This window comes from Anabrus simplex, chromosome 13 (genome assembly GCF_040414725.1).
Source record: "Anabrus simplex isolate iqAnaSimp1 chromosome 13, ASM4041472v1, whole genome shotgun sequence".
In the NCBI taxonomy this organism is placed as follows: Eukaryota; Metazoa; Arthropoda; class Insecta; order Orthoptera; family Tettigoniidae; genus Anabrus; species Anabrus simplex.
This window is the reverse complement of record NC_090277.1, coordinates 13,975,751-13,990,376: the sequence shown is the minus strand read 5'-3', so window position 1 is coordinate 13,990,376 and position 14,626 is coordinate 13,975,751. Positions and strand designations below refer to the sequence as shown.

General features: G+C 39.6%; 1 protein-coding gene across 2 annotated transcripts in view; it reads right to left on the bottom strand.

The window, feature by feature from the left end:
• Positions 1–6,260: 6,260 nt before the first annotated feature.
• The window catches only part of AIMP2 (aaRS-interacting multifunctional protein 2), a 95,980-nt gene continuing 87,614 nt past the window's right edge, over positions 6,261–14,626 (bottom strand). For both annotated transcript variants that reach the window (XM_067157561.2, XM_067157562.2), the window contains exon 5: positions 6,261–6,417. In XM_067157561.2, the coding sequence (XP_067013662.2) occupies positions 6,410–6,417 (8 nt within the window). In that variant the 3' untranslated portion in view covers positions 6,261–6,409. The remainder of the gene's footprint in view (positions 6,418–14,626) is intronic.

Genomic DNA, 14,626 nt, shown 5'->3' with positions numbered 1-14,626 from the left:
CATCAAGAAAATGCAGAGATTTCTTTAAAAATTCACTGTTATATCAGTCTAGCTCAGATTATTTTCAAGAGGTACGATGTAGTGAATCATTGCCTTGGAAACTTTGAGCAGAAGAACTAGAAATAATATTTCAAGAATTCATTCAGCACAAATCCCAGGTTCATGGGACAATTAATTCATCAGAAAGAAGAGGGCATGTACTTTGGCGTGATTCATTGTACATTCCTTGTTCTCGTGCAACATGGACTTCTTATGCTGTCTGTATGCTTTCACTTTGCTCAGTGGGGATGAACTTTAATAGTTCAGTCTAGTGTAGTGCTGTTATCGTCTGATTTATTCAAACTTAATTACTCTCTTACATTCAAATGGACCATGCCACACAACATAATATCTCAAAGTACCAGTGAACGAAGTAACTGTGAGTAGTAAGAGGTTTCAAGGCATTGGATAAAGAAGAAATACGAGGGCTATGCCGAAAGTTTTTAGCAGTGTGTGAGAAAAAAATTTTATTTGTGAAACAACAATTACAACTTTTCAAAATACTCTACATTAGCACGTATACATTTTTCCATTCTCTGAAACCACTTAGAAAACGTTTCAGTCCAAGCTTCTTTCGGGATGTCACTTAGTGCACTCTCGTACGCGGCAAAGGCCTCTTCATCTGACAAAAACCGCTGCCCACGTATTTTTTCCTTGGTCTTAGGGAACAGAAAGAAGTCACATGGGGCCAGGTCAGGTGAATAGGGGGGATGAGGTAACACTCGTACTTTTTCCCTTTCCAAAAGGTCCATTGTTCTGGCAGCCCTGTGTGCAGATGCATTGTCGTGATGCAGCAGAAGGTGCCCACTCTTGGACTTTGGGTGCTGTGACCTCCAAGTGATGAGGACTTTGGGAAGACAGTCATTCACATACCATTCAGCATTGACTGTACGACGTGTGTCCAAGGTCACAGAGGTGAGATGCCCCATTTTCGTAAAAAAAGTTGCCACCATCTTCTTTCCGGAGCTCCGACTTCGTCAAACTTTCGTGGGTGGTTCCTCCCCTGGAAAGCACCACACAGAAGACTTGTCTCTTCGTTTCAGGGTCACAATGGTAGACCCACGTTTCATCACCTGTGACGAAATTGTAGGTGTCTACGGACTGCCCTCCATTGAATTTTTCTAGCATGAAATGACACCAGTCCACTCTCTCCTCATTTTGGCATTCTGTCAGGGAATGTGGCACCCAACAGGCACATCTCTTGGTAAGGCCTAAATAATCATGAAAGATGGTCTGCACTGCTCTTGACCCAATATTTAAGGTCCCTTCAATGTCACAAAATGTAAGATGTGGATCTGCTTTGATCACTTCCCTCACAGCATCAATGTTTCCTTGAGTCACAGCTGTTGCTGGGCGACCGGGATGAGGTTCATCTTCAATTGACTGCCAACCCCTTGAACTCGCGAAACCAATTTTCAACTGTGGCTCTAGAAGGGGCAACCTCACCAAAAATGTGCAGCAAAGAAGAATGGCATTCTTCAGCACTTAATTTCTTTTTATAATCATAAAAAAATCATTCCTCGAAAATCGAGGCGCGACAGATCCATCTTGCACCGTGTCTTTCTTCCCTCGCTGTGGAGGAACTACCGTTAGGAGGGGTTGCGCCCACATGTTCCAAGGTCGAAAAACACTGCTCTTTCAAATGAAAATAATCCAATTGTCCTCAAAATTGCGGTTTACGCCCTGTTAAAAACTTTCGGCATAACCTTCGTATATACTTATTGAAAGGCTATAGATCATTGTATCCATATATACTTGAAGTCTCTTAGTCACAGGCCCACCAGAGAGCTCCCTTGGCAATTGCAAATAGTGATGGGCAACGCTCTCGCTCGAGACTGACGTCGCCGATCTCGAGACTCTCGCGACCGATCCTCCTGTAGCGCAAGCTGTGCGACGTACCAGTAACCGTGACTATAAACCTGATAGTATATCATTGGCAGTTATAGCGTGAAATAACGTTCTCTTATGAAAACGTGTGAGCCAATACATTTTATCAAAAGCCTGGAAAAGTGCTGCATGTTCAAATATGAACCCCTTTTATAACACCATTAACTAAAGTGGAAACAGAATGTCAGTATCTTAAACTGTTCACGACTTATTTGGGGTGGACATCTTAGGTGAATAACAATGCATAATTTGTGAATAACTGTAGGTAGGATGTACACCTACTTGGATACTAAGAGATGTGCATTATTCGAACCTGAGACGGGGAAGATGTGCTTTGCTACATACGCAACCCCCATTACACATGAGTGGAACATGTAACAGGGGTGATGGGCAACACTCTCGAGACCGATTCTCGTGTGCTGCGAGCTGTGCAATGTCCCAGTAACTACGAGTGAAAGCTTGATAGTTATCATCAGCAGTTCTCACATGGAAACGTGTGCGAAGATAAATTTTGTCAAAATCCTATGAAAGCACTGCATGTTGAACTATGAGCTCCTTACCATTAACGAAAGTGAATACAGAATGCCAGTATCTTAAACTGTTCGCGAGTTATGTCAGGTGGACTTCTTAGCCGAATAACACGTATAATTTGTTAATAATTGTTATTAGGATGTAATCCTACCTGGATGCCTCACAATCGTTGTTGGCAGGGTAGCTTCTTGTGATTCAGACCGGGGCGGAGGTGTTCTGTGACGATTCTCCTTCATTGATATTATGCGTTTGTAAGCGCCGGATCATCCCAGAAGTATTTCTGCCGATGTATTTTACTTCTTTTGAATAAGCAACACAGTGGGCTGTGCTATGTGACATCTTTTAAAAATAACCGACATCCACGACTTACGTTGCGTTTCGGACATCGTCTTGGTCGCGTACAATTCGATACAGTTCACATTGCACCGTCATATATCGAAGTACCTACCTAATTATGATGCGAACACTCTATAGCAATTTAGATTGCACATTCCACTCATGCGTAATGGTGGTTGCATATGCAGCAAGGCGCATCTTGCCTCGTCTCGAGTTCGAATAATGCACGCCTCTAGTATTCAGTTACGTGTACTTACAGTAGCCGTCAGGTTCTGGACTTAAACCACTCATTCGTGTACCTACCAGTGCATACAATGACCGAAAGCGTATCCTTTATAATTGTTATACTTCGTCAAAATAGACCTCGGTATAAATGAACGCCCTAGTCTCTTGTTGACACGTATTTACGAAAATGAGAAGGCCCGTGGTTGGCTATTCGCATATTCGAAACAAACAACATTCAGCTCAGACTACCTGCAGGCCTACGACACGCTGCTTGTCGCACACTGTGGGGACAACGCTCTCGAGATTTCTCGAAACTTCTCACGAGAAATAATGCCAGCGCTAGTCTCGAGAAATCTCGAGACCTCGTCTCAGACTGCCCATCACTAATTGCAAAAACTCTGAGAAATTCAATTACAAAAACAAAAATCCACCCTCACGGGGTCATGTCAAGACTGTAACTTATACTATCAATCTGTGTAAGGAAATTATGTGTAGTGACACACTCATTCTACAGAATGCAGGAGAAATTGCAGTCTGTATGCTCTGAAGTGAAAGAGATCAGGCCATAGGCCTATATACTGTATATCATCATTGCATTTTCTTCCACTTCAATCGATCCATAGCGTCTAGTTTGGTGAGCCGGATATCATCTCTCACCCTATCCAGCCAGCGTGCTTGAGGTTGGCGACCCTCCACATTCAGTTGACGGGTAGTCTTAGCAACTGTATACAGTGGAACCTCGATTCTCCGATTTTGGCGGGACCACAGAAAAAAAACGTTCAGCATGGGAAAACGGAAAATCCGGGAACGAATGAACCGTCAAAAATTTGACTAAACACCACAAAAATGAAATGAATTCTTATAATTTTGTTTATTTATATCAACATCTTAATAAATATGTAAGTTTATATTACGTTTTTATTGTATTGAATAGGTGGAAATTAACAAATTTATAAGAATTTGTATCACAAGTAGATCTTCAATACGGACGAAGAAATGAAATTTATAACCTGCAATTTTAAAGGTTATGTTGAACTCTAGAGTACAGTATGGTTTCGAATGTAAATTTGGATTCTCAAGTTTTTGAATGCATTATATTCAATTCTGCACGTCACTAATCACAATCAAATTGGAAAGAGAAAAGATATCATTAACACTTCCAAAATTACGGTTATTTGCGACCCAGAGCTGAGCTGGAAAGCGTGCTCGCTGTACAAATTGGTATGAGTGCGAAATGATACAAAGTTTTTAAATGTAACATGCGCAGATAAAACGACTACAGTTTTTATAACATTTTAACACAAAAATGTAAAATTCCCAAGTCTTATATTAGGATCAAAACAGTAATAGGCAATCCCAAAACCTCCCATGGCTTTATGTAAATTATGTAAGGTGTAACATCTGTTCTGGTCTCAATAACAATCATATATGATAATATTAAAATACTAAATTTGTGTTCTTAAGGAGCAGTTTCGATTCCTGCCTGAAAGCCCAGCGACTATACAGTGCTCTGAGGGAAGTGCCGAAAACCTGTTCGGCGATACACTCGAAAAAATTTAAAAAAATAAACATGTAACCCTGGACATAATGTAGACGTTTTGCAAATACGAATATTTGATGAAACTTGTTCTGCCTTCAAGTAGAGCTGTTGAAATGCGCCCTGTCTCCTTCCAATTGTTGTTGACACACTCTGCTTTATGATTTCTGAGGATTCTCTAAACAATACCACCCGAATGCGATGCTAAGATGGTCCCTTATGCAAATAAACCGCCGATCACTTTTCCAGTACAGTACTTCCTCAAATTACCGCAATGACGGGACGTTAACACCAAGAATCCGTAAGTATGCCGTAGCCGTCCTTTCGTGAGGTACAGTTTCTTGAAAAACATGTGATCGAGGATTTAGCATTGATAGGACTGACATTTCTGGACGGTTGATCCGGGAAATCATTTCTTTGAGGAACGGATGAGGGATTTTTACAACGTGATTTAATTAAGATACTCACTGGACCATGTAATTTGAACGAATAATATGGGAAAACGTAGTTTCCGGGAACATATAATCGAGGTTCTACTGTAAATAAAACACTCATTTGGGCTGATTCATATATACAAGGAAGGCAGAGATCTTGAGCTTCAAGGATATACCATTTCCATTGATGGTTATGAATTTCATGTTTTTGGTCCGTATTGAACAATATATAAGTAATAATAATAATAACTTAAATGTTTCCACCTTTTCAATACAATATATATATATATATATATATTGTATTGAAAAGGTGGAAACATTTAAGTTATTATTATTATTACTTACCATTTCCATCATGATAATTTTAAGAGCTAGAACAAATCGAAGTTAAGTCTACAAGGGTTTATACCATCTATGGAGGTCAGCAGCATGTGCTGGACAGAAAGTAGGTCTAAAATACGATAGCATCATGATGCGACAGTTGAGTTCTTACTGTAAACGGGTAAGGCCTTAATTTTCATCTATGACAAACGGGTCAAATCTCTCCTGCAATAACTTGTTACTGTGTTTTTATATTTCTATTATTTGCTTTATGTTGCACCCACACAGATAGGCCTTACAGCAACGATGGGATAGGAAAGGCCTAGGAGTAGGAAGGAAGCGGCTTTGGTCTTAATTAACGTACAGCCCCAGCATTTGCCTGGTGTCAAAATGGGAAACCAGAAAAACCCATCATCAGGGATGCTGAGAGTGGGGTTCTAACCAACTATCTCCCAGATGCTAGCTCACAGCTGCGCACCCCTAACCGCACGGTCATTATTAATGTGTAATTCCATACATTCCATTCAGTAAGTACAATGAATGAAAACATCTTGCTAGGTCTCCTTGCATTCCCATCCTGTTACCTGTCCAGTGTAGAATGCAACACTGATTGCAGAAGACCAGCACTCCATGCCTTTTCGAGCAATACAAGGCTGATAAATGTTGCTAGTTGTTATCATACCAGCGTGCATCAGTACACTTTATATGTTACTTTGCGATCCACGTCGTATTCATATTGCACCAAGTACGGTATCGCTTACTGCAATGTCTATCGCATCTCCCCTTAATGGAGCTTCCGATCATGTCCATGTTCTCACCCCCAGTAACATGAAGTGGATACAGCAATGCTGGCTCGATAAATTGATTATAGTTTATTTTTTATCTCAATTTTGAGCCATATACTTTACAGATAGGAAGTGTGATACTGAGCTGAACACAGAAGGTGAGGATATGGTTTGGATCGAGTAATGATGTTGCCATTTATTAACGAGTGTTATAAATATTCAAATATAATATCCTTTACAAAATGGTGTGATGACAGCCACAATCCCTGATGCGCCACAGGACACTGACGATCCTCTTCTCCACCACATCAATGTTACGATACTGTAAAAAACAAACAGTAAATGTTAAAAGGCAGACACAATACAAAACAAGCAATAAGGGCACTTGAACAAGGTCTTTATCCTAGATGAGGAAAGCACAATGATTCACTGAATATTATTCGCAAACACACAAATTTGACAAAGCTAATTTATTGAACTGGTCAAACTCAAAGCAAACTCTCTTTCCAATTGTGGAATAAAACTTCACTCCTGACTTACATATCTTTGAAAGGTCTGTTATATGTGTAAAAATTCAATTTTCCATCTGTAACAATAATATCTAAACAAATGCTTTAATTTTAGTGAGGGGCAATCCATGCAAAGTCAGATGGAAGAAAGAGAAAGTATTTTTAAATTCTGAAGTAATATATTTTAAATCATATTATTATTGTTTTTACATCCCACTAACTACTTTTTTATGGTTTTCAGAGAAGCCGAGGTGCCAGAATTTTGTCCGGCAGGAGTTCTTTTAGTGCCAGTAAATCTACCGACACGAGGCTACCGTATTTGGGCACATTCAAATACCATCTGACTGAGCCAGGATTGAATCTGCCATGCTGGGATCAGAAGGCCAGCGCCTCAACTATCTGAGCTACACAGACCGGCTAATATATATATTTCTTAAAGCGAAGTGTTTGCAGATATTCATTTCAGGCATAATATCAGCTGCCTCTGTTAAACATTCTTTACAGTATTAATGAAAGTTGAATAACAATATATTTTTTCCGACATTCAACCCTTTACAGAAATATTATGAACTAACGACATTCACATGGACAGTGGCGTAGCCAGGATCAGCCAATGGGAGCAGGTTATAGTTTGAAGAGAGAATACAATGAAGGTGCTTGTCCGTGTGTGGTGTGTGCATGCAAGATTTGTCATTATAAGGACACTGACACAAGTGAATTATGTTGCAGTATACTACAAAATCTTACATTAAAATAAAAACAAGAACTATACGATCAAGGTCAATAGTTTTACAGATTACAATCTCAAATCCAACTTTCGAGGCTTCTTACAAAATAGATTCAGATGTCTGTGAATGTTTACTGCCAGTTTCTGCTTATTTTTAATTCGTAAAATTTCTATGGGGGGTTCTAACCCCCGGACCTCCCTGGCTATGCCCCTGCATAGGGTATACAATAATATCTCAACAAATGGGAAGTTAAGTTCCAGGAATTCAGTCTCAAGGTCAAAACAGTAGCGATGGAGAGGGACGACCAGTGCTGGGAAACGATCCACTGGAATGTGTGGAAAACTTTGCATACCTTGGTTTCTTGGGACACATTAGACTCAAAGAAGGAGGCACATAAGATTGCAGAAGAGCTCTCACTTTTACCACCAAGTAAGAACACTCTTTTGGGACTCCAAAGTACCAGGAAAAACAATCAATACCTACGGTATTGAAACATGTCCCTTGCTAAGAAGGACTCGTCAAACTCACCAAACTGGACAAGTTAAGGAATGACATGGTGAGAAAGGAATCTGGGACCGAGACGACGTTAGATCGCGTCAGCATATCCAGTTCGGGCATGTAAATATGCACTGCTACCTTCATAAGATGAGAGGTAAGTATTAAACTCAAGGGAACAAACTGAACTTTCCTGGCTAATGGCTTGCTCCCCGAAGATACATGTCAAGTTCACGAATTCAAGACCTTTTCCCATTATCATGCTACTTTCCCCGACCTGGCTCCTAATGCAAGGTCTCTTATCCATGATGGAAATCGGGTACCTTTTACATAGAATGACAAAGAACATTTTCAGGGCTAGGAATAACGTGATTGTACTGAGTGGTATATCAAAAATTAGTGATGAGATAAGTGAGGTTTATTTACCCAGATTTAATACGACGTGCTAAGAGAAAATATCTTGACAAGGAACACACTAAGAAGGTTTTACCGCATGTCATTCACAGCCACATAAATCTGACAAAACTGATTCATTCAACCACCCAAACTCAAAGCATTGATGCATTCTGACATCTTTTCAATTGTGGAATAAAAATAAAATAAACACCACACCTGACTTACAAATCATTAAAAGATTTATATTATATGCATAAAAATTAAATTTTCTATCTCTTAGTGATAACCACAATATGGGGCCGTTAGAGCAGACCCTTGGTCTTATTTGCCTGGAGTAAGGTATAAAAATCTATGAATTTGACCACATTAATGGTCTATATTGGTCCGTATTGACTACTTAAGTGATAAACTTATTGCACTGAATAAACAGGAGATAAAGAATCCGCCTTGTCAATACTAGTCAAAAACTGATTTAATACATGTCAATTACTTGTACATACTTTGAGAACATACTCCTTCTTCAACGGAAGGACTTCACAATTTCAATAACTTGATTAAAATAAACAAAAGTTCAATTATTATCCTAATGTAAGAGAATGATGTGTTCTCGAAACATGTAATTAACATATACTAAATTGGTTTTTCCTCATGGTCCAAGTCTCACTCCCATATGTCAAAACTGGCATGTAATGAGTCAGATAAATTGCTTGCTTGCATTTCAATGGTACTTTTGGGTTCCATATTAGGTCTCAGACAACTCTACAGAATGTTCCTCCAGCTTGAATCCTGCTAGTAAGTTCTCTTCAATGGAGCCTGTTGTTGATATCATACTTCCTAGATATTTGAATTTGTTGGACATCTTGACTTGTTTACCCTCTATTTCAATGTAACCTTCAGGTTGACAATTTCTCTGCATAACCAACACTGACTGAATCTTAGGCCGTACCCTTTAGCTGTTACTCTCCATGCATTGATCTGATCCTGAAGTTCCTCCTTGGAATCTCTCCATATACAGATGTCATCAGTAAATAGCATGACTTTCATTTTGTTGTCATCAATGTTTTGGCATGCATGTTGAATCTCATTCATCACAGTAATGAAGAGAAGAGGTGACAGAACTTCACCTTGTCTTAGGCTTGTAGTTATTCTAAAGGGTGCTGTCATTCCTGATGGTGTTTTGATGCGACTACTGACGTCTTCATATAAATTCTCAATTCGTTTTATTATGTCATTATTGATTCCACTGTTGTTTCTCAACACTTCCCAGACTTTGGCCCTGCTTACAGCATCACAGGCCTTTTTGATATCTAGGAAGGTCAGCCAAAGGACCTTATTAGATCAACTGTTGATCTGCCTTTCCGGGATCCGTATTGTTCCTCTGATAACTTTAATTCTATCAATGGTCTTATTTTCCTTTCTAAAATCCTTTCATACAGCTTTCCCACCTGGGAAGTTAATGTAATTCCTCTGTAATTGGAACATTTCTGCCTGTCAATTTTTGTAAAGAGTGGAATGATGATACCCCTTTTCCAAGTATTTTTTTAAATAGGTGCAATAAATTAACAAAATATATCCGAAGGAGTACTGTGCAAGTAGAAACAATAATTTAAAATATTTAAAACAGGGCATGCAAGACATCATAATGTAGCATTTGTGTACATTTGGTTGAGATCAAATCACTACAAGCAGTATATACAGTAGCTTAAGACACAACAACAAATTAACTTATGCAACATTGTCATTCGCACTGCCTATCCGCCACAAGTTTGTACGCAGTAAATCATTAAGTAAATTTCCAAACATTGTCTGCCTGCTATCATTTCTTGATGGATATAGTACTTTTGAATCCATCTCTTGGCGAAGGCCAGAGCAAAGTGTAGCTTGCATTGAAGTTCCAGTCTCATCCATGGCTGTGGCAATACGGAAGCTGCTGGGGTATGGGTGGTGCTGAGTAATGACATTGCGGGTTGTGAAAGGTGTTGCTCATAGGGTTAGTTGTGCTACAATAGCACTATCTGGCCCAGTGAGGAAAGCAATGGCAAACTACCTCACACCTCGTCTTGCCTAGTATGCCTCATTTTGGTGCCGTCGTTGGTTTTGGTGGTTTTCCTATAGGTGCATAGCCTTTGCTAGTTGCTTTACGTCGCACTTACACAGATAGGTCTTATGGCGATGATGGGGCAGCAAAGAGCCAGGAGTGGGAAGGAAGCGGCCGTGGCCTTAATTTGCCTGGTGTGAAAATGGGAAACCACGGAAAACCATCTTCAGGGCTGCCGACAATGGGGTTCAAATCTACTATCTCCCGAATACTGGCCGCACTTGAGAGACTGCAGCTATCGAGCTCGGTGCATAGCCTTTGGTGGAGCTATTTGAGGATCCAACCAACCTCTGGACTCATGACCTCACAAACATTGTGGTGTAAATTTACGTCTGGACAGGATTAGTTTGAATGTTTTCATCTGACATTCAGGTTTTGTAAACACAGACGATTCAGTAAGACTGAATTTTGACGATTATTTTATAGTGTTTGTTAGGAATGTGAAATCAGCATGAATATATGCCAGATCCCTTAGCTTCTTCTCTTGAAGTACACTGTGAGTCGTCATCTGAGAAATTATTGACAATGTTTTCGGTACAGTGAATGTTCTCACTATAATATTGTAACCATGGACCCCATCTTGTTAAAATAGATGCTGGAGGCAGATTTGGGCACTTTTCTTTAAAAGCAACAGCACTAACACTTGATTTTGAAAATACTTCCTTTACTGAAGAAACTTAATCCTTCACTTTTGGGAATTGATTTCTAATTTCTTCTGCAACTGAGTGCACGTGCAAGACAAGTAACGGGGAAATGCACTAATTCCTGGTTCAAGCTTCTCTCACAACCCCTCTCACCTGCTTGGCTTGCATCTTTATCTTACAAGCCTGCCTTCTGTGAAAATTTAATTATATAATAAATGAATAATATTACTGTAGACATGATGCTGCACAGGCTTGACTCTTTCCCGCGGAATGCGTAGTAAAGCGTACTGGAGTCGCACATTGTCTCCCGCGGGTTGCATAGTAAAACGCACTCGACTTTCAAACAGACTTCCTCTGCCATCTGTCTGCTAAACATATAACTTTTTTGAACCAGTGAATTCCCTACGCTTCCTAGATACTACTGGCATGCAAGGAATCCTAAAATAAAGTGTTCTTTTATACGTTTTCTTAGATAGAACAGACAGCTGACTGAATGTAAACACATTGCAGCAACATGGCTGCTCATAACCAGTTGAATGCAGAGGATAGTTGTTACAAATTAGATCAATATGTTGACGGTAGTGAGTTTGAAGTTGTAGGTATGATGATAAAAATGGTATGGGAAGCATTTGGGACAGGATATGAATCTGAGAGAAATCGAAATACGGCACAGGACAGAAAATGTTCATTCAGGTACCGTCTCCTTTTATAATATTAGGCCTACTGGAAAAAACATAATTATCAGTTTTAATTCTTATTCCAACTAATGTCAATTTGTCTTCCAATCCCATTCAATCAAAAATTGTGTATAGTTTGTATGTCGAGAGGAAGCATGATTTGCTATCTAAATATCTTCATCCGACTGATCCCGAAAATGAAATAAATTGGGAGATTCTGGGTGAATTCCAGTGTTCTCTGCATTACCAAGAAAATAAGAGCCCCATCATGTTCAGCAATTTAGACTGACTTCAAGAACAAGCAGTTTAACATTACCCTATGCACCACACTGGATGCTTCCTGATGTATCATTCTGAACACGGGGAGGTTCTTGCATGTAATTAGGCTATCTCATTGTATCATTTTAGAATAACTATAGTGTATTTTCCATTGTTACAAACTTTGAAAGTGATATCTTAAGTGGTTTTTACAGAATAAATTATTTAGTGAAGGTACTCCACAACTATACCTGACAAGCAAATTATTACTCTAGGTTTCGCCCGACAGTGAGTCAAAGATATTCTGTGGGAAAGGGTTAAGGGGCTTATGTCATGTCAAGAAAATAAGGTGAAATTCTTAACATTTCGCAGAAAACTGTGCTCTGCGTCCTCAGAAGAAATCTCGACTGACCACGAGAAAGGCTTCTTAAACCAGGAATTAGGACAACTGTCACAGATAGGCTTGATACAGAAAACAATAGGTAAAAACCTAAAGATCAGATGTTTATTCATCACAATGAACACAGATACAATGAACCTCTGAGGCAAAGATGGTGCACAAAAAATAAATAATTGCAAACTGCCCATCATTGTGGCCAATGGACTTGTACACAAGTGCCTAGGCATTAGAGCACACATATACACAATTACAGAACATTTTCTCTCTTGAATACTTCACCCTCTTACGTGTATAGTTCTTAAGACTTAGCCGTTTCCAAGAAGTCGTAAAGGGACTCTCCATACTCTCTCTAGTGTCTTGACACGGGGCGACAGTGAACACAGACCAGTCGTGATAGAACCTTCATTCGTAGGATGCAAAGTTGTGTCGTACAATAGCCTAAGTTTCACTGAAGAGGAATAATACTAGGGAAATCAGGAGTGAAGCAGTTTCCTGTTGCTTTCCTCACTGAGCCAGAAGTTGCTTTTATATATCAGTCTGCCCAACACACTGAAATGCATGCACCAACTGACCCTATAAGCAATATTTTCATAACATTCATAACAGGGACTGGCTGCATAATGAATGGCATTACTGGTATCACTCATACCTCAGTTTTCAAAGCCAAGGATGAGACTGAGACAGGTCAATGAAAGTAACAAATTTATTCTGGCCCATACCAGAAGACACTGTGAACACCATCTTGCCAGCAAAGGCATGTTTGGTTGTATACGATAAAATAAAGCAGTTTCATCCATATTGTACACATCACTTGCATCATAATTTTTAATGATAGCTGAAAGGTTTTTGCAGCCCTCTTGTATAACTGCCAGTCAACTTCTGCTGTCCCACCATGCTTCAGATGCTACGTCAGCGAATGGCATTTTTTGAAACGGAGCCAACCATTGCTTATGTCATATCTGTAATGCCTAATTTGTCACCAACAAGCTTCCTTCCTGACCTCGTTGGTTGTAGTTTGGAATATCCAAATAACCAAAGCTTCTTCTAACTTGTCACACTTTTCAGTATTTTGCCTGACAGAGATCTTTTATCCGTCCACTTAAGTTTTTTCACTTAGAATGTCTCCAGCATTTCATCAGCTTATGTTTTCCCCCTCCACAACAATGAAAAGCCGTTTGCAATGTGTTGTTGACTAGCAGGATACTGTTCTTTATAACCACACACTTCTCGCTTCCCTATCACACAAGCTTGGACGGTTGAGGCGCTGGCCTTCTGACCCCAAATTGGCAGGTCTGATCCTGGCTCAGTTTGGTGGTATTTGAAGGGGCTGAAATACGTCAGCCTTGAGTCGGTAGATTTACTGGCACGTAAAAGAACTCCTGCGGGACTAAATGCTGGCACCTCAGCATCCCCAAAAATCGTAAAAGTAGTTATCGGGCCGTAAAGCAAATAACATTATTATTATTATTATTATCATCTCTGTTACACTTTATGTTGTTTGTTTATTCATAGTAGAAACTGGCGCACACAGGATAGATATCACAGACAGGACTGAAGTTCGTACCACGTCTGGGTGAGCTACTGCCAAGCTCTTTCCCTCAAATTGCTTTATCCAGGGTTTTGAAATTATTCTTAAAAACAGTCCACAATGATAAGCCATAAGGAAATTGACACCATTCTTACAGAGCTGGTATAGTAAATCCTTTGCACTATGCTACTCGAGATAATGAACTACTAATGAAGGTCAGTAGCACTCAGTCTATTCACATTCCTACAGGATTAGGTAAGAACCATGTTTGCATTTGAAGATGAATTCTCCGGGTTCCTGCTGATAATTTTAAATCAACAGTGACATATCAGTTGGGATGGAAAGCTCAAGACCGTGACAGACTATATCATCACTGATGGCAAAGCTGGTCGGTATGTTAGAGATGTCACAGTCATACCCAGCAAGTGTCTAGATAGTGACCATCGGCTATTAATAGCAGATCTTAAAGATCTCCCATGTCTTCAAAGCTAAGCGCTCAAAAATGCCAAAGGTCAAGATCAGGTTGTTGAAGGGCTCAGAGAAGAAAGAGAAATACCAAGCAAGGATAAAAACAGAATTACCCAAACCTGCAATTAGAGGAAGGATGGACCTATTTCAAAGAAACTCTTGTAATGGAAGCTGAGGAAATCTGTGGGAAAACAAGTGCAAAACTGATAGAGAAAGAAACATCTTGGTGGAATGACTGGGTAAAGACAGCAGTGAAAGAAAGAAATATGCTGCAAAGAAAATTATATCAAGTAAAATTATAAAATGGGCCATAGAAGAAATGAGGTAGTA